Source organism: Nannobrachium achirus (genome assembly GCF_963921795.1).
Source record: "Nannobrachium achirus genome assembly, chromosome: 24".
Classification (NCBI taxonomy): Eukaryota; Metazoa; Chordata; class Actinopteri; order Myctophiformes; family Myctophidae; genus Nannobrachium; species Nannobrachium achirus.
The window spans coordinates 20,516,782-20,534,351 of record NC_137831.1 but is presented as its reverse complement, the minus strand read 5'-3'; the positions used below and the strand labels follow the sequence as shown (position 1 = coordinate 20,534,351).

General features: G+C 44.0%; 1 protein-coding gene across 1 annotated transcript in view; it reads left to right on the top strand.

Moving 5' to 3' along the window:
* The window catches only part of LOC308280136 (voltage-gated inwardly rectifying potassium channel KCNH7-like), a gene marked incomplete at both ends in the record, with an annotated part of 206,348 nt that overhangs the window by 128,128 nt on the left and 60,650 nt on the right, over positions 1–17,570 (top strand). The window contains 2 exons of the mRNA XM_080720398.1: positions 1,329–1,352; positions 4,879–5,093. Of these exons, the coding sequence (XP_080576524.1) occupies positions 1,329–1,352; positions 4,879–5,093 (239 nt within the window). The remainder of the gene's footprint in view (positions 1–1,328; positions 1,353–4,878; positions 5,094–17,570) is intronic.

Here is a 17,570-nt window from a genome sequence, read left to right as displayed (position 1 = left end):
TAACTTGAATAGCTAGCCCTGCCCTACTGGGATGATGTCTACTCCTAACGAATGTGAATCTCAAACTAACTGTGTCGTTCTCGTAGACTTAAAGGTTCTACACCATGCATTTAAAAATAATTTATATAACATTGTTTGTGTCCCAAAAAAAAACGTTTTTCAAAAGGTTTGAGGCTAAATTACCACTCCTGAATACAGACCCCCTGTCATTTCTGCCTGGCTTTCAGATAATTTTCAGCTGCAGTACCACCTTGTCCTGAATGGGAGGACTGCCCTACTGAGCCAGTTTTGGCCTCACACTCCTCCCCACCTCCTGCTCAGCAGGCCTGCCCACCCCTCCCCAACACTCTCCCAGCTCCTCCTGCCTCCTTCTCAGGCCTACCCACCCCTCCCCAACCCCCCACTCAGCACAGCAGGTCCCGATTGTGAAGTCACAATCGGGACTAAAATCAGACCGCCCGTTCTGAGACCTGCTTACATAGATCTGCCGCGACCGCAGTTTTCCCGGTGAACCTAAGCGCAACCGTGGGGGCGCGGGAGTGTGTGGAACACAATACCACTGACTATTGCCGATGATGGAGAGGTTATATAGCTTTATGTAATCAGAGGCACTCTTGCCGATTTCGTAAGAGACTCGTCGCCAATTGCAAGATATTTAAAAGTTATTTGGGGCCATGATGATAACCCCTTCTTCCCACTACTTGACTAAGGATTTATATTGTCTGTGTTATTGTTTACAACTAGCCTTACATTAAGAGGAGCGTCTTAATGTAAGGCTAGTTTACAACCACAATTATTCACGTGTGGCAAGATCGCGGTTTCCATTTAATGATTTCCTTTATCCTCATCTAATATTGCGCTAATGCACGCAACTGTTTTCGCCAGGTTTTAAGGCCTAGTAGGCTTTTCAGAAGTTAATTGAATGTTTTCCATTTAATGATTTCCTTTATCGTCATCTTGCGCTATTGCGGCAACTGTTTTCGCCAGGTTTTAGGTCTTGTTTTAGTTGTTTCTCATAAGCTCGCGACCCTCCTTGCCCATCGGCCCCCACCGTTGCGCTCAGGTTCACCGGGAAAACTGCGGTCGCAGATCTGCCCATAAACTGAGAAAGACACAGTGTTCAGAAATAGGACTTTGTGAGGATAGAACGTGCTGGTGGGACACAAAAAAAAATACATAAACATTGGAAAATTTTAAATTCATGGTGTAGTCCCTTTAAACCTGATGAGCTTCTTCTGACCTTCCCATCCCTCCTATAATTTCCAATCCCTCTTTACCCCCCGCCCCCCACCCCCCCCCCCCCTTTCCTTCTCTCTGATTGGTTCCAGTGTCTCGCTCCTGGATGGCTGGCGGTATGGCTTCTGCGTTTTCTAACCCCACGCCCCCACCCCCCCACTTTAAGTGACTGTTTGTGACCGCCGTGATGTACTATCCTTACATGTGGCATGCATTTAAAGCTGGAGCACGCAGTCTTGCATCCTTCTCCTGTCTGTTTGACTTGTCCTTGATTCAATCAGTGAAATGTACTTTATGTAAAAAAAAAAAGTGTGTGTGGGGGGGGGGGGGGGGGGAGCTAAATGTGCTGTACTTGAGCTGGATCACGTTGCTGAATGATTATATACTGTAATTTCACATGTCCACTCTGTCACTGTGTGTGTGCGTGTACAGTGGAGGAAAAAGTACTCAAATTCTCTGCATTGTGGAAGTACTCTGTTACATGTAGAAGTCCAGAATTAAACAAGAGTAAAAGTACAAAAGTATTGGCATCAAAATGTACATAAAGTACTACAAGTAAAAGTACAAAATGTTTGAAAATAGCAGATCTACAAAATAGCGATGTGTCGCGTTGTGAGCTTGTAGATCGGCTATTTTCAATTAGCCTATGTATAAAATAGGGATAAAGTGGTTAATGTATGTTTTATAATATTATAATTGATAGGCCTATCTGTAAAGTAACTAAAGTTTTCAAATAAATGTAGAGGAGTAAAAGTACAATATTTGGATCCGAGATGTAGTGGAGTAGAAGTAAAAGTATTGGAAATTGGAAATACTCAAGTAAAGTACAAATACCTCAAAATTGTACTTAAGTACATTACTTAAGTAAATGTAATTAGTTACTTTACACCACTGTGCGTGTGTGCGTGTGTCTATCTATTGTCCCTGTGTATAATGTGTTAACACAAGATTTATGTCTTCGGTTTTGAGAGCCATGGTTTGTGATGATGACCTGTAAGTCATTGTGCCGTACAGAGTCAGTGGTGGTTGTCTGTTGCCTCTACCACATACATGGGCAACTGGCGGCCCGGGGGCCACATGCGGCCCCCACCTTCACTTGATGCGGCCCGCAGGTTAATACCGGAATACTGATATATTATTGAGTTCAGCTGTTACAATTCCAAACATGACCTGCTTTAATTCCTTCAGTCTATATTAGTAGCTTAATGACTAGTATAGTAGTATTAAAATGTATTTTTTTTTATGTCGTTAACATGAGTATATAACTAAATGCGTTTGAAATTAAATCAAAATGTTACATTTCAGGATTCCAATTAAGAAATAACAAAAAATAATTCAGGATTCCAATTCAAAAGAAGCAAAAATAGCCGATCTATAAGCTCAAAACGCATCGCGTTGAGCTTGTAGATCTGCTATTTTTGCTTTGATTGTATGCAATACTAGAATGACAAATGTGGCCCTCTGGAGGGAAGGTGGAAATACTCACCATCATCAAAGTTGCCCACCCCTGCTCTACCACCTTGTCCAGTGCTTCAGACAGGGCAAGGGTGAGGGTGTTTTTGCCCATAGGTCAGATTTCTCATTACGACGTCATGGCTCAAAAGGTAGCGCTGTCGCCTCACAGCTAGAAGGTTCTGGGTTCGATTCCCGCTGGGGACCCTCTGGGTGCTCAGGTGTGTTGTCTCCTCCATGTCATCATCAGTGCCCAGTGGTGTTGGAAAAAGGGACTTTCTGTGTGGAGTTTGCATGTTCTCCCCGTGTCCCCTAGGGTAGGTACACGCACAAAAAACATGCAGTAATCCTGGTCTCTTTACTGCCTCCCCCTGGTCAGGCACATGCACACATAGACATCAAAGGGGGCTTGAGCCCCTGCCCTTTTATCCATCTGTAAAAAGTGCCCTCTCCAGACCATGAATGCAGATTTTACTATGGTGAAAGAAATGCAAATGCCCTCTTTCCATGCCATACCCAAAGGCAGCATTCAAGCTAATTGGCTTGTCCAAACTCTCCTGAACTTGAATGCAGCATCTTATGTTGAAATGCATCGACACGTTGCGAGCTTAATGATCAGCTATAATCACTACTTTTGCAGGACACTCTTTAACGACAAATTAGTGCCATACATTTATGAAAAAGTATATGAAAAGCTGAAATATGGATATACAAGGTCTCTCTCTCTCTATCTCTCTCTCTCTCTCTCTCTCTCTCTCTCTCTCTCTCTCTCTCTATAGGCAATAGACGGAGCAAATCGGTTTCCTTACCTTCAGCTGGTAATAACACGAGACCGTGAAAAAAAAAGGATGCGATTATGACGTCACCGCTAAACCAGGCCTTCCTGTTTACAATAGCATCTGCTAGCCGTTAGGCTCAATGCAAACCATCCGACCCTTACGCAGCTTCACTAGGTCGGATTTTGATTCGGAAATTTTCTGTGTGGCGTCTGTATACGATCCGTATGCAGGCTGTATACGAGCCTGTATACGGCGTCTGTATACGATCAAGCACAAATTGAACAGGATTGAGCACAGATGGCGGGCCGCGGATCTCCCATTGTGAGTCAATGGAGCGTCGTCACTTTCCCATCCTTTAATCATGGTTTAAACATGGTTTCTTCTGAAGGTTTTAGTGTTACGATGGTGCACTCTAGTGGTCTTTTTGTGGTGGTTTATCATCATGAAATGATACCCTATCATGTTGATAAAATATAGCTATTTCCTGGCGTTATTAGCGCACATCCATATTTTAAGTTGGCTGGGAATGGGGTTAAGGTCCACAGAATGAGAGGCCTACTCTGCTGGAAACATCGCGAAAAAAAAGTTATGGCCATTTGTATATTCACTGTCCCATTGACTCCACAATACAGGAAAAGAAAAATATTTAAAAAAGAAAATAACCTTCTTTAAGTAGCATGTGATTCTGAATCTATTGCAAGCATTTGTTTTGCATGAAAAACATTCCTTGGGCTAAATTTCAGCACCCAAAGTTGTGAAAAGTGATGAGTCATCAAAAAATCATTACATAACTTTTTTTCGCGATGTTTCCGGCAGAGCAGGCCTCTCATTCTGTGGACTTTAAATTAATGACCAAACTGATAGATAAAACTGAAATAAAAAGTACGGCATGACATCACAGGTCATCTCCCATTCTGGGCTTGTGGGTCCCTGGCTAAGACTGAAGAGGCTGACGTGCCGTGAAGCAGCTTTTCTGGAACCACGGCACGCACACAGCCAATCTGTTCTTATTTGGCAGTGGTAGCCAGTACTCACTTTTTAATTAATGATGAGGATCTTTTTAAAGGCTTCATCCTAAGGGGTCGGTCAGAGGGTGTGTGGTGTTTGTTTTGTTTGCAGCGTTCTGTTGTTTGCACGCTGTTGTGTGGTGTGTTGTGGTTGAGCTCGCGGCCAGTGTTGATTTTGACAGCGCTGTGAGCTTGTATATCTGCTATTTTTCAATAGCTAAAGTATAAAATAATGAAGGCCCCTCCACCTTGGGCCCTAGTAACTCAGTCCCACTTTCCTCCTCTTGTGACGCCCCTGGTGTTGAATACTGATTTATACCCTTTCTTTCTTTTCTTTCTTTCTTTCTTTCTTTCTTCCTTTCTTTCTTTCTTGCTCTCTCCCCACACACACATTCATTCCTCAGGGCCGCTCAACCAGATCAAGTCCAGCCTGCTGGGCTCCACCTCGGACTCCAACCTGAACAAGTACAGCACCATCAACAAGATCCCCCTGATCACGCTCAACTTCTCGGAGGCCAACAACGACAAGAAGTGTCCCTCGCCGCCGTCCTCTGAGAAGACCATCATCGCCCCCAAGGTCACGCAACACACGCACCGCGTCACGGACAAGGTCACACAGGTGAGAGTTCGGCCGACACTCAAGTCGGTCCTGTGTGTGTGCGTAGCGGTGGTGGAAAAAGTGCCGAAATTCTTTACGTGAGTTAACTCTACTACTGCCAGATTATTTATTTATTTATTGGGTCTGGTGCCATCAAAAAGCGGCTTACCTTTGCGACGTTATAGTAGATAGATAGACAGACATTTATTTATTTATTATTTTGATTTTATTTTGATTGTACAACAATGCACTTTGGCAGACCAGGCAGCAGAGGGCGGCGTCATGCAAGAATTAATGTGAATTTGGCCGGTATGGCTTGCCATACATTGAGAGCAGTCTCTGGCCACAGAGCCTCAGGGCCAGAGAAAATCAACACGGAAGAGAATTGGTCTCCGTTGATGTTAACGCATAATGGATTTTTAAGACCATCACTGCGGGCGATGTGATTACAGTACACGGCGGCGCGACCCCTCATCAGCTTACGGACATCAACAAGGTAAACGAACGAACGGCCGTATTGGCGCGGCGCGACCTCGAGAATTGGGGCGAACGGGAACGTCCGTAGTGGTATAAGAGTTAAAAGTATCAATAGCACAATGTGGAAATACTCCGATGCAAGTAAAAGTTCAGAAATTCTAAATTTACTTGAGTAAAAGTAAAAAAGTATTAAAATCAAAATGTCCGTAAAAGTACTCATCATGAAGAATGTCCCGTTTCAAGTTTTCAAACGTTTAAAAATCTTTTGAAAATAGACGATCTACAAGCTCACAATGTGTCACATTGCGATGTACGTGTTTGTTACTTTCCACCACTGGCGTATAGTGTGCGTGTTAACCACACCATCGCATGGCAAAGTATAAAATAGGGCTCTCTCTGTTAGGGTAGTCTTTGTTTTAGGACCCAAAAACAGAACTCAAGAACCAGAACATGACAAGTTGAGCTTCTTTAATTCAAACGTAGCTCAAAAATCAAAAGTAGTTGAAAAATTTAAAAGTAATTCAAGTAGCAGGCATGGAGGAGTTGGGGCGATCTGAGTGAGAGAGACAGCAGTAGTGATATGCAATAAGCAATCCAAACAAACTGAGGAGCAGAGGCACAGTGACTTTTACCTGTCGGCAACTAAACAAACTGGCAAGTAGAGATGGGACGTTCACGAACGAATCGAGTCTTTTGAACGGCTCTTTGAAATGAGCGATGGGATCCGGTTCGCAGTATAGGGAGCCGTTCCTTTCTAAATGAACAGTTGTATGTGGAAAAAGTACAAACATTATTTACTTAGGCTATGTGAAAGTACCAGTAGAAATACTCTGCCACAAGTAGAAATGTAGAAATACTCTGCCACAAGTAGAAGTTTGGAATTAAAATGTACTTGAGTAAATGTACAAAAGTACTGGTATCAAAATGTACTTAAAGTACCAACAGTAGAAAGTATTCATTATGCAAACTGTCCCATTTCACAAGTTTTCCAATGAATAAAATGTAGAAAAAGCATTTGAAAACAGCAGATCTACAAGCACACAATGCGTCGTAACGTGACACATTGTGAGCTTGTAGATCGGCTATGTCGGCTAGATCGGCTATTTATAAAAAAATCTAGTGTTGCAATTTGCGGCTAACCCCAGGCAGACCTTTCACATGCCCACATATCAGCCCGGCCAGACCCTATAGGGGAAAAACAGACTAAAACAAAATGAAAAACAGCCAGCCCATAACACTCTCAAATTTACAATCAAGTTCCAAATTACTGTTATATTTTTCAAAATAATGTGTTATCATTCATTCATAGAATCACATGCTAGCTAGGGTTTTCTCTTGCACTTTCCTAAGCAAGTTGTTGTCACCGGATAAAAGGGGTACTTGGATTGGTTTCTGAAATCAGGGGGTCCTCCTGATGCCAAAAATGTTTGGCAAAAGAGAGCCACTGTTGTCTGACTTTTACTTCATGTCCTTTTGATGTCCTGCTAGAACTCCTTTCGTTCAAGAGACTTTCAAAGAGCCAATCAATCTGAAATGTATACCAAACAGTTTTAAAATGTCATTTTTTGAATGTCACCTTGAGATTAGACATTTCTCTCTCAAGAAAGACACGCGAGCCAAGTATTGAACAAGCAAGCAAACATAAAAGCTCCAGACAAACACCATTGAAATAGACAAATAAAGTAGCACAGCCATTTGTGTCCCAATCTCACTGAGAGCCAGTCATCTCGGAAAGTACAGCTTTAGACAGGGACTGAAAATACCTTTTTTTTTTTTCTCACTAAAATGTGATAAAGCCACTAAAGCATTTCATAAATTTCAGGCTACATTTCACTTAAACGCCAGAGCTTAACTCTGCATGTAAATAAGACTTTTTTTTTTATTAATGTGAGAGATCGTCAGGTCATTTGCAGGTTAGAAATTTATTTAGAACTTGAATATCTCAAAAGTAGTATTTCAGCATGGCATCATTCTATAAGCCATATCTTCAAAACTGTTGGGTCAATCTCCACAACCAATATATCATTTTGTAGCTATGATCCCCAGGTTTCAAATGAAATGAAAAAATGAAAATGAATAAAAATCCAATGACTGGCTCCCAGCCAAATTGGGACACATTTTTAGAATGAAGTACAACTCCACTCCAATTGTCTGTTGTTTACTGTCAACAGGGCTCAAATGTTCTCAGGTGAAGAGCTTTGGCAGAGAGAAAATGATTAATTAAGCACAGGGAACGCACACAGTGATGAATGATTAAGTACATTGAGAACTGGGAAAGCACACAGAGTTTGCATCAAGGTGTTATTGAATTAGTCCGCATTCTTGAATTATTCATCTCGCTGATCAGCCTCCATCAAAAACACACTGCCAGGGACTGAGTGTGCGAGCAGGGGTGTCACACCAAATTCTGGGCCCTGGGTACAAGGATTCACTGCGGCCCCCCGCGCACAATTATTTTGTGCTTTGACTTTTCAAAAATAGCAGATCTTCTATATCTGCTATTTTTTTCAATAGCTAAAGTATAAAATAATTAGGGCCCCTCCACCTTGGGCCCTGGTAACTCAGTCCCACTTTCCTCCCCCTTGTGACGCCTGTGTGCGAGTGCGCGTGTGCGCGAGAGCACACTCCAGAGTGGAGAGCCATTGGAATTCAATAGTGATATATCACTCATTATCACCGTCCTCCACACTCGCACAGATAGAGCACAGCTGCGACCAATCAAGTCTGCTCGGTGCTCCCCGCATCCCCGCTCGGGCGGCGTGGTGTTGTCGGAGAGACGGCGGCCGAATGATTAATTGAAACTCTAATAAGGGTTTTGAATACGTAAGACAGCTCTGAGGTGTCCAAGGGCGTCACAAGGAGGGGGGGAGGGGGGGAGGGGGGGGGGGGTAGTGGGGCTGAGCTACCAAGAGCCTTAATTATTTTATACTTCAGCCATTGAAAAATAGCAGATATACAAGCTCACAGCGCGGCACCGAGTGCCACGCTGTCGTTAAAATGTGTGCAAATCTTTTCATATTATGTGTATTTTTTAAGCGAACATTTGTAACTCAAATTTTGCTCCTGGGGGGTCCCAGGAACGAAATATTTTGAGATGGCGGTCCGTGGCCAAATACATGTCATTTTGGGGGTCCTTCACATGAAATGGTTTGAGCACCACTGACATGGAAACATAGGTTTTTCCAAAAACCTTAGAAGGATTTGAAATATTCAAAGACTTGCACAAATTTATATGTATAAAAAATAATGCGTTCCCAGTCTTAATGGGTTAAACCAATCTCACCCTATGAAGAACATTCATAGGGGGAATCCTTGTACCCAGGGCCCAGAATTTGGTGCGGCACCCCTGTCGTGTCACCCAAGCATGGAGGATCAGGGGATTCTATTACCAACGCCAGGCACTGTCCAAGGACCTGCGGTCCACCTCTCTAGGGTTACTGACAAGGGGTTAAGGGGTTATTCTCCCGTAATGGCCTAATGGATCATGGGTGGAGGGAAACAACGGCCCCTGGTACAGAGTTGAAGGGCGAGTTCTTCTTACCCAAGGCCTGACACCGGCTGGACCCAGGAGCTTTAAGACACGGAAGGTTGCCAGTGGATCACTGTGACCTCTCGGTCCCCCTGTCAGCGTTGCGCAACGCTCAAATAGAGGACGGGATTGGCTCGTTAGGTCGCTCTAATGGACTTTGGAAACACAGGCGAGCTAGGCTAGGAGACTCTTCCTCAACAGCCAATTGCCAATTGTGTCCGAGACTAAGTCTATTTCCCCCGCGTCGTAATGAGGTCTATGTGTGTACGCTGTATGCTGTCATTGAAACTAAGTGCCCTGTGATAGGGTCTGTGTGTGCACTGTGGAGCGCACATGTACTTACTACATGTCTTTCTGTATTAAGTAGGAAAGTAGCCGAGCCATGTTGCCCCATAGGCCAGGAACTAGGGATGGGACGATAAGCGATCTTATAAAAAAACACTCACGATAATCGTATCGTGGAGATTTAACATATCGTGATATGGTCCTCCGTCATGCACTGGGTTCAATTCACCTTTTATTGGCAGAGCTGCATATCCAGTACCACTTAAACCCTCTATAATTGGTAAAAGATACTTATAATATACGCACTTGATACAGTCTTTTTTCACTCTCTATCAGATGTCTTTGCCAAAAAATAGCCGATCTACAAGCTCACAACGCATCGCATCGCGATGCGTTGTGAGCTTGTAGATCTGCTATTTTTTGGCAAATGTTCCGCCCCAGGATAATGGATTTTGATTATCGCGATATCGTAAATCGCAATTTCTTTTGCCACAAAAATCGTGATATGACATTTTCATATCGTCCCATCCCTACCAGGAACCTATCTCCTGTTTCTGTAGAGTGCGCCATGGGCACCCTCTGGACATGACTGTAGTACTGTACATCCATGTTGTCGGCTGGAAACCTTGCACGTCCAAAACCGTTCGTTTTGTATTCATCAATTTAAAAAAAGATTTTAAATAGTGAAAATAGCCGATCTACAAGCCCACAACGACTCGCTTTACTTTATGAAAAACGTACAGATTTGGAGATACAAGGTTTCTGCCTGACAGTGACGATATGTTGCTGGTATTTACCCCCAAATCGAACCCTTGATGCTGAGTGCCAAATAGGGAGGCATTTTTATAGTCTTTGGTATGACCTAGTAGCCTCGCAAGCCATCCCGAGCTACGTCATCACCAATGTGCTTCCTTTCTCGGTCTGGTGTCCATCCCATCGAGCCTCTTTATTAGAACTTGGGTTCTAAGTTCCAATCAAAAGGCTGCATTTTGAGCGAACCCGCCTCACACCGCTCCTGATTGGTCGAGCGGCTGCTACAGCTCTCGCATTTTGTAAACAAACATGGCGGACCCCATGTCCGATGCGAGTTCACAAATCGCAAATAAAAGCTGCATTAAGCGAAGTTTTATCTGAAATCAACGGCATCTCATAACTTAAAAACGAACAACAGTTTGCAACTTTGGAATTTCTGTCTGGAATGTTTTGATGCGCTGATGACTACAGACTGGACCTGTCAGTCAAAGTGAGTAACTACGTCATCGCGTAATGCGTTGTCTATGGAGAACTCCCAGACTCTCCCCTAGGAGAGTCTGGCTGTTGCGAGGCTAATGACCTAGTCCCCATCTCAGGGAGGACACTCTAACCACAAGGCCACAGAGCTGGTCTGTATTGACTGCTTGCTAACAATACCTTGAATGAACTCCAATGGATTGTGGACCGTAGCCACATTTTTTTGACAATGACACAAAGTACAGGCTCATCCCATCTCATTTCCCAAAACTCAGCCCTTATGTCCTTCATCAACATGAGCAACATAAATTACATTCACAGACATATGCACGCTTAATCGCCCCTATCTAATAGATTAATTTATTCCCTTTAGCCTAGAACAGGGGTCTTCAACAGGGGGTCTGGGACCCCTAGGGGGTCCTCAGAGTTACTACAGGGGGTCTTCCAAATCTTTGAGTGATAGAAACCTTTTTCTCCTTTTTTATATGTACCACTTGAACCCCTATAGCGTCCATATTCTGAGAACTTTAGGGTCAAGTTTATTAAGTATTGACGGTTCAACTGGTTAAATATCTAAAAACACAAATTGACATGAATCCAAAATACACAATGATTGTGCTGTCAAACAATGAAACTATATGGAATCTACAAAAAGGTTGTGGGGGTCCCTGCTTCATCTCTCTCTTGCCTAAGGGGTCCTCGGCATGAAAACGTTGAAGACCCCTGGCCTAGAAACTAGAATACAGTCAAAATAGGATATCCAGGTACGAGATATCCACCAAGAATCTGGAACAATCCATGTTAACACGTTTTAAAAGTATTGAATTTGTTTTAGGTATTCTCCTCTGCACTCTTAACTCAGTGGTGCCCAACGTGGATCTTGCCCACTTGAAAGTCTCGAAAATGTTCATGGCACACCCATCTGACCACTTTACTGTGCTGTAGTTAGGGTGTATAGACCCCTCACATGCTACTTAAAGGAGCTATTGTCAAGTTTTTCATTGTAGGGCCGACACTTTGTTTACATCCTAATCTATAGACTAAAATGTAAACAAAGTGTCGGTCTGACAATGGCCAAAATGATTATTTTATCATTATTTTATGCTTTTTGTGGTAATTTTTGAATAGAAACACATATATGGAGCTTATTTTTTTATAAAATATTTTCGAAACATTATTTTTATTTTAGCATCCGTTTTTCAAGAAAAAGTTGACTATAGCTCCTTTAACACCTTGACGTCCGAAATAGAATGGTGGTTGGTAGATTAGCCGTGAAATTTCTATTATTGTATTGTGATCTGAGACATAATATTATGTTTATAAACATGACCCCGCAGCCCCTCCATCTTGAACAGCGCCGCTGTTTTTTCTTTTTTTTTTTTCCCCAGGCCAGTAACTCACCATGATTTTCTCGATTTCCGTTGGGATAGAATGGGGGTTTTGGCCGATCGTCGATGTCCCCGTGCGTTTCGCGTGCGCGATCCTTTCACGTAAATGTCCCCGCAAATAGTCCATGTGTGACTGAAGAACAGAACTGAAAAGTTTCGCTAGCATAGCCCCAAGCATGGCTGCTGTAGGAGCTCGAGTGTGCAGACAGCAAACGGATGGCTGGGAGTAGCCTTGGAGAAGGAGAGGCGCTGACGTCACCTCTGCTTCATGCACGGTCTGCATGAGCTATCAGTGCACGAGTGGTGACTAGGGAAGGTTAGCCGATCGCCGATTTTCGGATCAAAAGCTTTTATTCCGGTTTTAAAGACAAAGTCCGGGAATGTACGACGTGGCTGAGAGTCCCTGGGGGGATGTGCGATATAGTACGGTTTTAACATTAAGGGGCTCCCCGTGGCTTAGAAGGTGTTAAAGCAGATTGTTTTCTTTTTTTTATATATATATTTTTCTTTCCCTGTATAGTGGAGTCAATGGGACAGTGAATAAATATACAAATGTCCATAACTTTTTTTTCGCGATGTTTCAGGCAGAGCAGGCCTATCATTCTGTGTGGACCTTAATGACCAAACTAAAACAGAAATAAAAAGTGCGGCAGAACATCACAGGTTAAACCCTATTCCTTGAGCTTCCGCGACTAATATAGCATTCGGAGAGTGTGGAATAGTTGTCTGGCTACGCGAGACTAGCTGACTACCATGACCGCGGGCGAGGGATGCCATATCCTGCTTAGTATTCCCACTGCATGGTCCTCCTCCCACCATCTGACTGCCAGGACCATCGTGCAATCAGCAGATGCCCAGAGATCAACTCTCCAACTCCTCTGAGTCCGTGTGAAGCTGCGAGCATGGCGTGAGAACAAGAGACGAGAACAAGAGGCTTTGTCCGTCTTGGCACTCCCGCGGGCAGATGGAGGTCTGACCCAGGAAGGAGCCTACGCTGGCCGATCCTCACCGCTGTTTACTGCCTCAGTACGTGTCATCAGGGACGTGCTGGGCCCCTGATTCAGCCCGGGAAAAAGAGTTGGAGAGGCCCTCATTGCGCGCTATAGAGAGAGATCTCTCTCTATAGCGCTGCTGCTACTCAAAGATTTGTGACAAGGTGACAAGCCAGTGGGCCAATTACATGAGTTATATTTAGTCGTTGTCGGGTGGAAACCTTGTATGTCCAAAACCGTTTGTTTTGTATTTATCATTTTTAAAATGATTTAAACGAGTGAAAACAGACGATCTACAAGCACACAACGCCTCGCACTGCGAGGCGTTGTGTGCTTGTAGATCTGCTGTTTTCACTACTTTTGTGCGACGGCCTTGTATGATGAAGGAACGAAGGCCGACATCTTATTTTGAATTTTTTCCTAATGGCCGGCCTGGACCGGCCGGGAATGAACCGGCCGTTCGGGAGTTGTCCCGCTTTTCCCAATGGCCAGCACGTCCCTGTGTCTCAGTACGTGTCATCCACACATCCAAGCAGAGCGCTCGGATGTTGCTGATGCATGCATGTGCGTGCACCCTGGACCCCTTTACTTCAAACTTTCTGTGCTTGCCTTTTGCTTCATTTCGGGAGAAAGGTTGGCAACAAGCTCATAATCAAGCCACTACAGAAATAGGCCAGCGGCGTTCCATTTGCATCCACTGGCATTATTGTTAACTGCGTAGCGGGCCATGTGAGCAGCCTGCAGAAACACAAAACAACACTCTGCTCTTATAAATTACGCTCCACTCGCTCGGCGAGTCGACGACACGGTACCAACCAGTGTTGTTTTTGACGGCACATTTTGATTTAGTTTTAGTCTTAGTCTTTTGAATCAAATGTCTTTTAGTTTTAATCATAATTTAGTCACCCGAACAGTTTTAGTTTTAGTCATAATTTAGTTTTTAGTCTAATTTTAGTCGACTAAATATCATAAGATGTATTTTGGCAGGCCTTGATGGCATCGTAATGACTGATTTTACACTTACACACACGCACGCGTCGCGCTGCGATGTGAGCTTGTAGATCTGCTATTTTCAGCACGCAACACCTGAGAGCAAAAAAACATAAATTGACTGTCTTCTCCACTAGTCCCTCCCTAACGTTTTAGTCTAGTTTTTATTTTGTTGGCAAAATTGTCAATATATTTAGTCTTAGATGTAGTCATCATAGTTTAGTTTTTATTTAGTTTTTATTTAGATTTCGTCAGTGAAAAAAACGTAGTCGACAAACATTTTTCGTCATAGTTTTAGTCGACGAAATCAACACTGGTACCAACAACACAAACTGGATACGGGAGAAAGCTTGCACTCGTTTGAACCCCAGCCAAACACGGGGTAATAAGCCTTCCTTTATTTCCCCGTTCGAACCCCAGGAGAGAGAGAGAGAGAGAGAGAGAGAGAGTTCATTTGTGCCGAGCGCAGATAGCTACAGTAGGGCGCGTTAAATAATTAAGGTGGGATCTTTTATTTAGAAACAGATTGGCCGAGACATGTTAAGCCCAAGCTGTCATCCCGCCAGCCCAACTGACTGCTCCTCTGCTCCCCAGCGGGCCTGAGGGAAGCGTGTCCACGCAACAGCCAGGGAGCTGTTCAGGGACGTGCTGGGCCCCTGATCCAGCCCGGGAAAAAAAAAGTTGGAGAGGCCCTCACTATAGATAGAGAGAGATCTCTCTCTATAGCGCTGCTGCTACTTTGACATTTCAGATCATGACAAGTGACAAGCCAGTGGGCCAATTACATGAGTTATATTTTGTCGTTGTCTGGTGGAAACCTTGTATGTCCAAACCCGTTTGTTTTGTATTTATCATTTTAAAAATGATTTAAACTAGTGAAAACAGCCGATCGTTATGTGCTTGTAGATCTGCTGTTTCACTACTTTTGTGTGACGGCCTTGTATGATGAAGCAGGGCTTTGCTTTGCGAAAAAAATTACAAATTTGAAACTTGGAGATACGAGGTTTCTGCCCGACAGTGACGATTTACTTTGTTGGCCGGCCAGCCCCCAAAATGGAATGAAGGCCGACATTTTATTTTAATTTTTTTCCTAATAGCCGGCCTGGACCGGCCGGGAATGAACCGGCCGTTCGGGAGTTGTCCCGCTTAATGGCCAGTACGTCCCTGGAGCTGTTCATTTGCTGCAGAGCTGCCATCTCATTTGCACCATCATTATCTATCACAGGCTTGTTGCGTCGCTATGGGGCCGAGTCCCAGGTACTTTATGAGAGATGATAAGATGAGATACAGCATGACTCTTTTATATAAACATGTCTGAGTAGTTGCCCACATGAAAAATGGTAATTTATACAACAGTTTTTATGGAAACCAATTGCAAAGGACCAATTGCAAATATTAACTTGTTTTTTAAGATGATTCTTAAAGTGACAGTAACCCTTTAGGTGACAGGCCCCCTTTAAGTGGTCAAAGTCGAGAATACTTGCACAAAAGGTTGCTTTTTAACAACTTGGGGGCCAAACTCGTTCAGTAACGAGATACGGCCACTGGAGGTCGCTGTGCCAAAACTAAGTTGTCTCGTCCCTCAACGAGACAAAGGGTTAACTTGGTTAAGTGCAGCTGCATCCGTCCTGTGTACCCTGTGAAAGACCCTGGTCCATACGTCATACCGTGGCTCGCACAGAAACAAAATGGAGGATCTAGGCTGCATACACTTCCATTCTAGGCTGAAACATAAAAACAGCTTTATCTATGAATGAGGTGCAAAGAACGCCAGGGAAGGAGAGATCTGCCTGTTTTCACGGTGACACTTTACCGCGATTGTCGGCCCCGGTTTGGATTTTATTTTCGCGAGCGTTTGTAAACAAATGGATTATCTTCCTCAATCGTCAGTTGACACTCACGTGCACACGCAAGAAGCTTCCGAGGCTCTTCAAAATTAAAGCATAAGTGAACGGCGGCACCAGCAACTGCTAGAAATGTTAAAAACATTTGCGACGCGTTGTGAGCTTGTAGATCTGCTATTTCCACTATTTTTGACTTTTTAAAAAAAATATATGAACTTTTTCAACATGGAAATGATTATGACGATTATGAAAAATAATCACGATTATTTAAAAAAAATCACGATTAGATGATTATGTAATAATTGTGACAGCCCTATCTGTACTTCTCACTCGACATTCCTGCCAGAATAATCAGCGGCGCGGCAGGGCATGCCCTGAAGATTCAGACAGGTACCCAGGTGTCAGGATGGAACCCATATGAAAGGGACGTAACTACCTGCCAGTGCCTATAATTACCTCTGTGTCGTTGAGGCGGTTATGATTTCCTTTAAATTGCCTTCCTCTAATCATGGTACTTGACCATGATTGGAGGAAGGCCCCACTCTATCCTGATTGGAGGAAAAAGTCTCATCCACCAAAACTGAAACTGCTTTTTTCTCCTCACAGGGGAAAAGGCTGAAGTCCAAATATGGACCAAACACTTTATAGTAACTAGCATTATCAGAAAATATACCCATTTTGTTATTATTTGAATTAAATGAAATCACAAGGTCCTCGATTGACGTCCCACTGGGAGGAGACCCCGTGGCAGAGCCCTGCAACGGGTGGGGTACCCGTGGGTACCCGACGGGTACCCGTGTTTGACGGGCGGGTACGGGCGGAATATATTCAACTATAAATTTGCGGGTACGGGGACGGGCGGTGCGCGACTAAACACGGGCGGGTGACATTTTACTGTGAAAATCAGACAACTGTTTCTGCCTAAAACAACGTCACAAGAGCGCACACATGCAGTGAGCAGCAGGACGACAGAACCACGGCATGCATACGTCAAGTCACACACATGGAGCAGCGGCAGCCGGCTGCCTGGAGCGCACACACTCACAGTGAGGAGGACACCGTCACACAACTGAATAAAGTGGCCGCGAGTGATCTGCTTGCCTCGCGTGCGATGTAGTTGAAAGGTGCATGATTGTATAATATCCACGTGATTCCACGACTATTAGGAGTTCCTTTATTATCGTCACATCATGGGTCCGGTTTGGTTTAGATTACCTCGGGCTGTTTATCATGAGAGAACACAAGACAGACAGACAGCGAGTGGCGTTCCCTTCAGCTGTAACCTCGCCCACCAGGCTTTCAGAGAGCTGTAAAAAGCTGGATATGTGCTTCGCCGTATGACGGTGCGTGTCGAGCATAGCAGACATGCAAGCTCACAAAGCTGCAAGTTCCAACATGTTGTGAGCTTGTAGCTCTGATATTTTCAATGCGCGACACCGTCGGATGACAAATACAACTGCACAAAGCAGCGGAGGCAGAACGCATCAGCAGCAACAAGCTGTCGCGACAGTGTCAGATCATGATACAATTTTAAATTAGTATGATTGGTTTTAAAGGTTGTTCTACTTTATCCAAATAATAATAGACCTATTAATAATAGGCTTAATAACAGCATTTTCCGACGGCGTGCAGTAGGATTCGCTGGGGGATCAACTATGGAGTGAAAATGGAGTGCGATGCCATTGAAAGAACGCACGCACGGCTGTAGGCTATTTACTTTAATGCATGTAATCACGGGTAGCGGGGCGGGCGACGGGTCCATT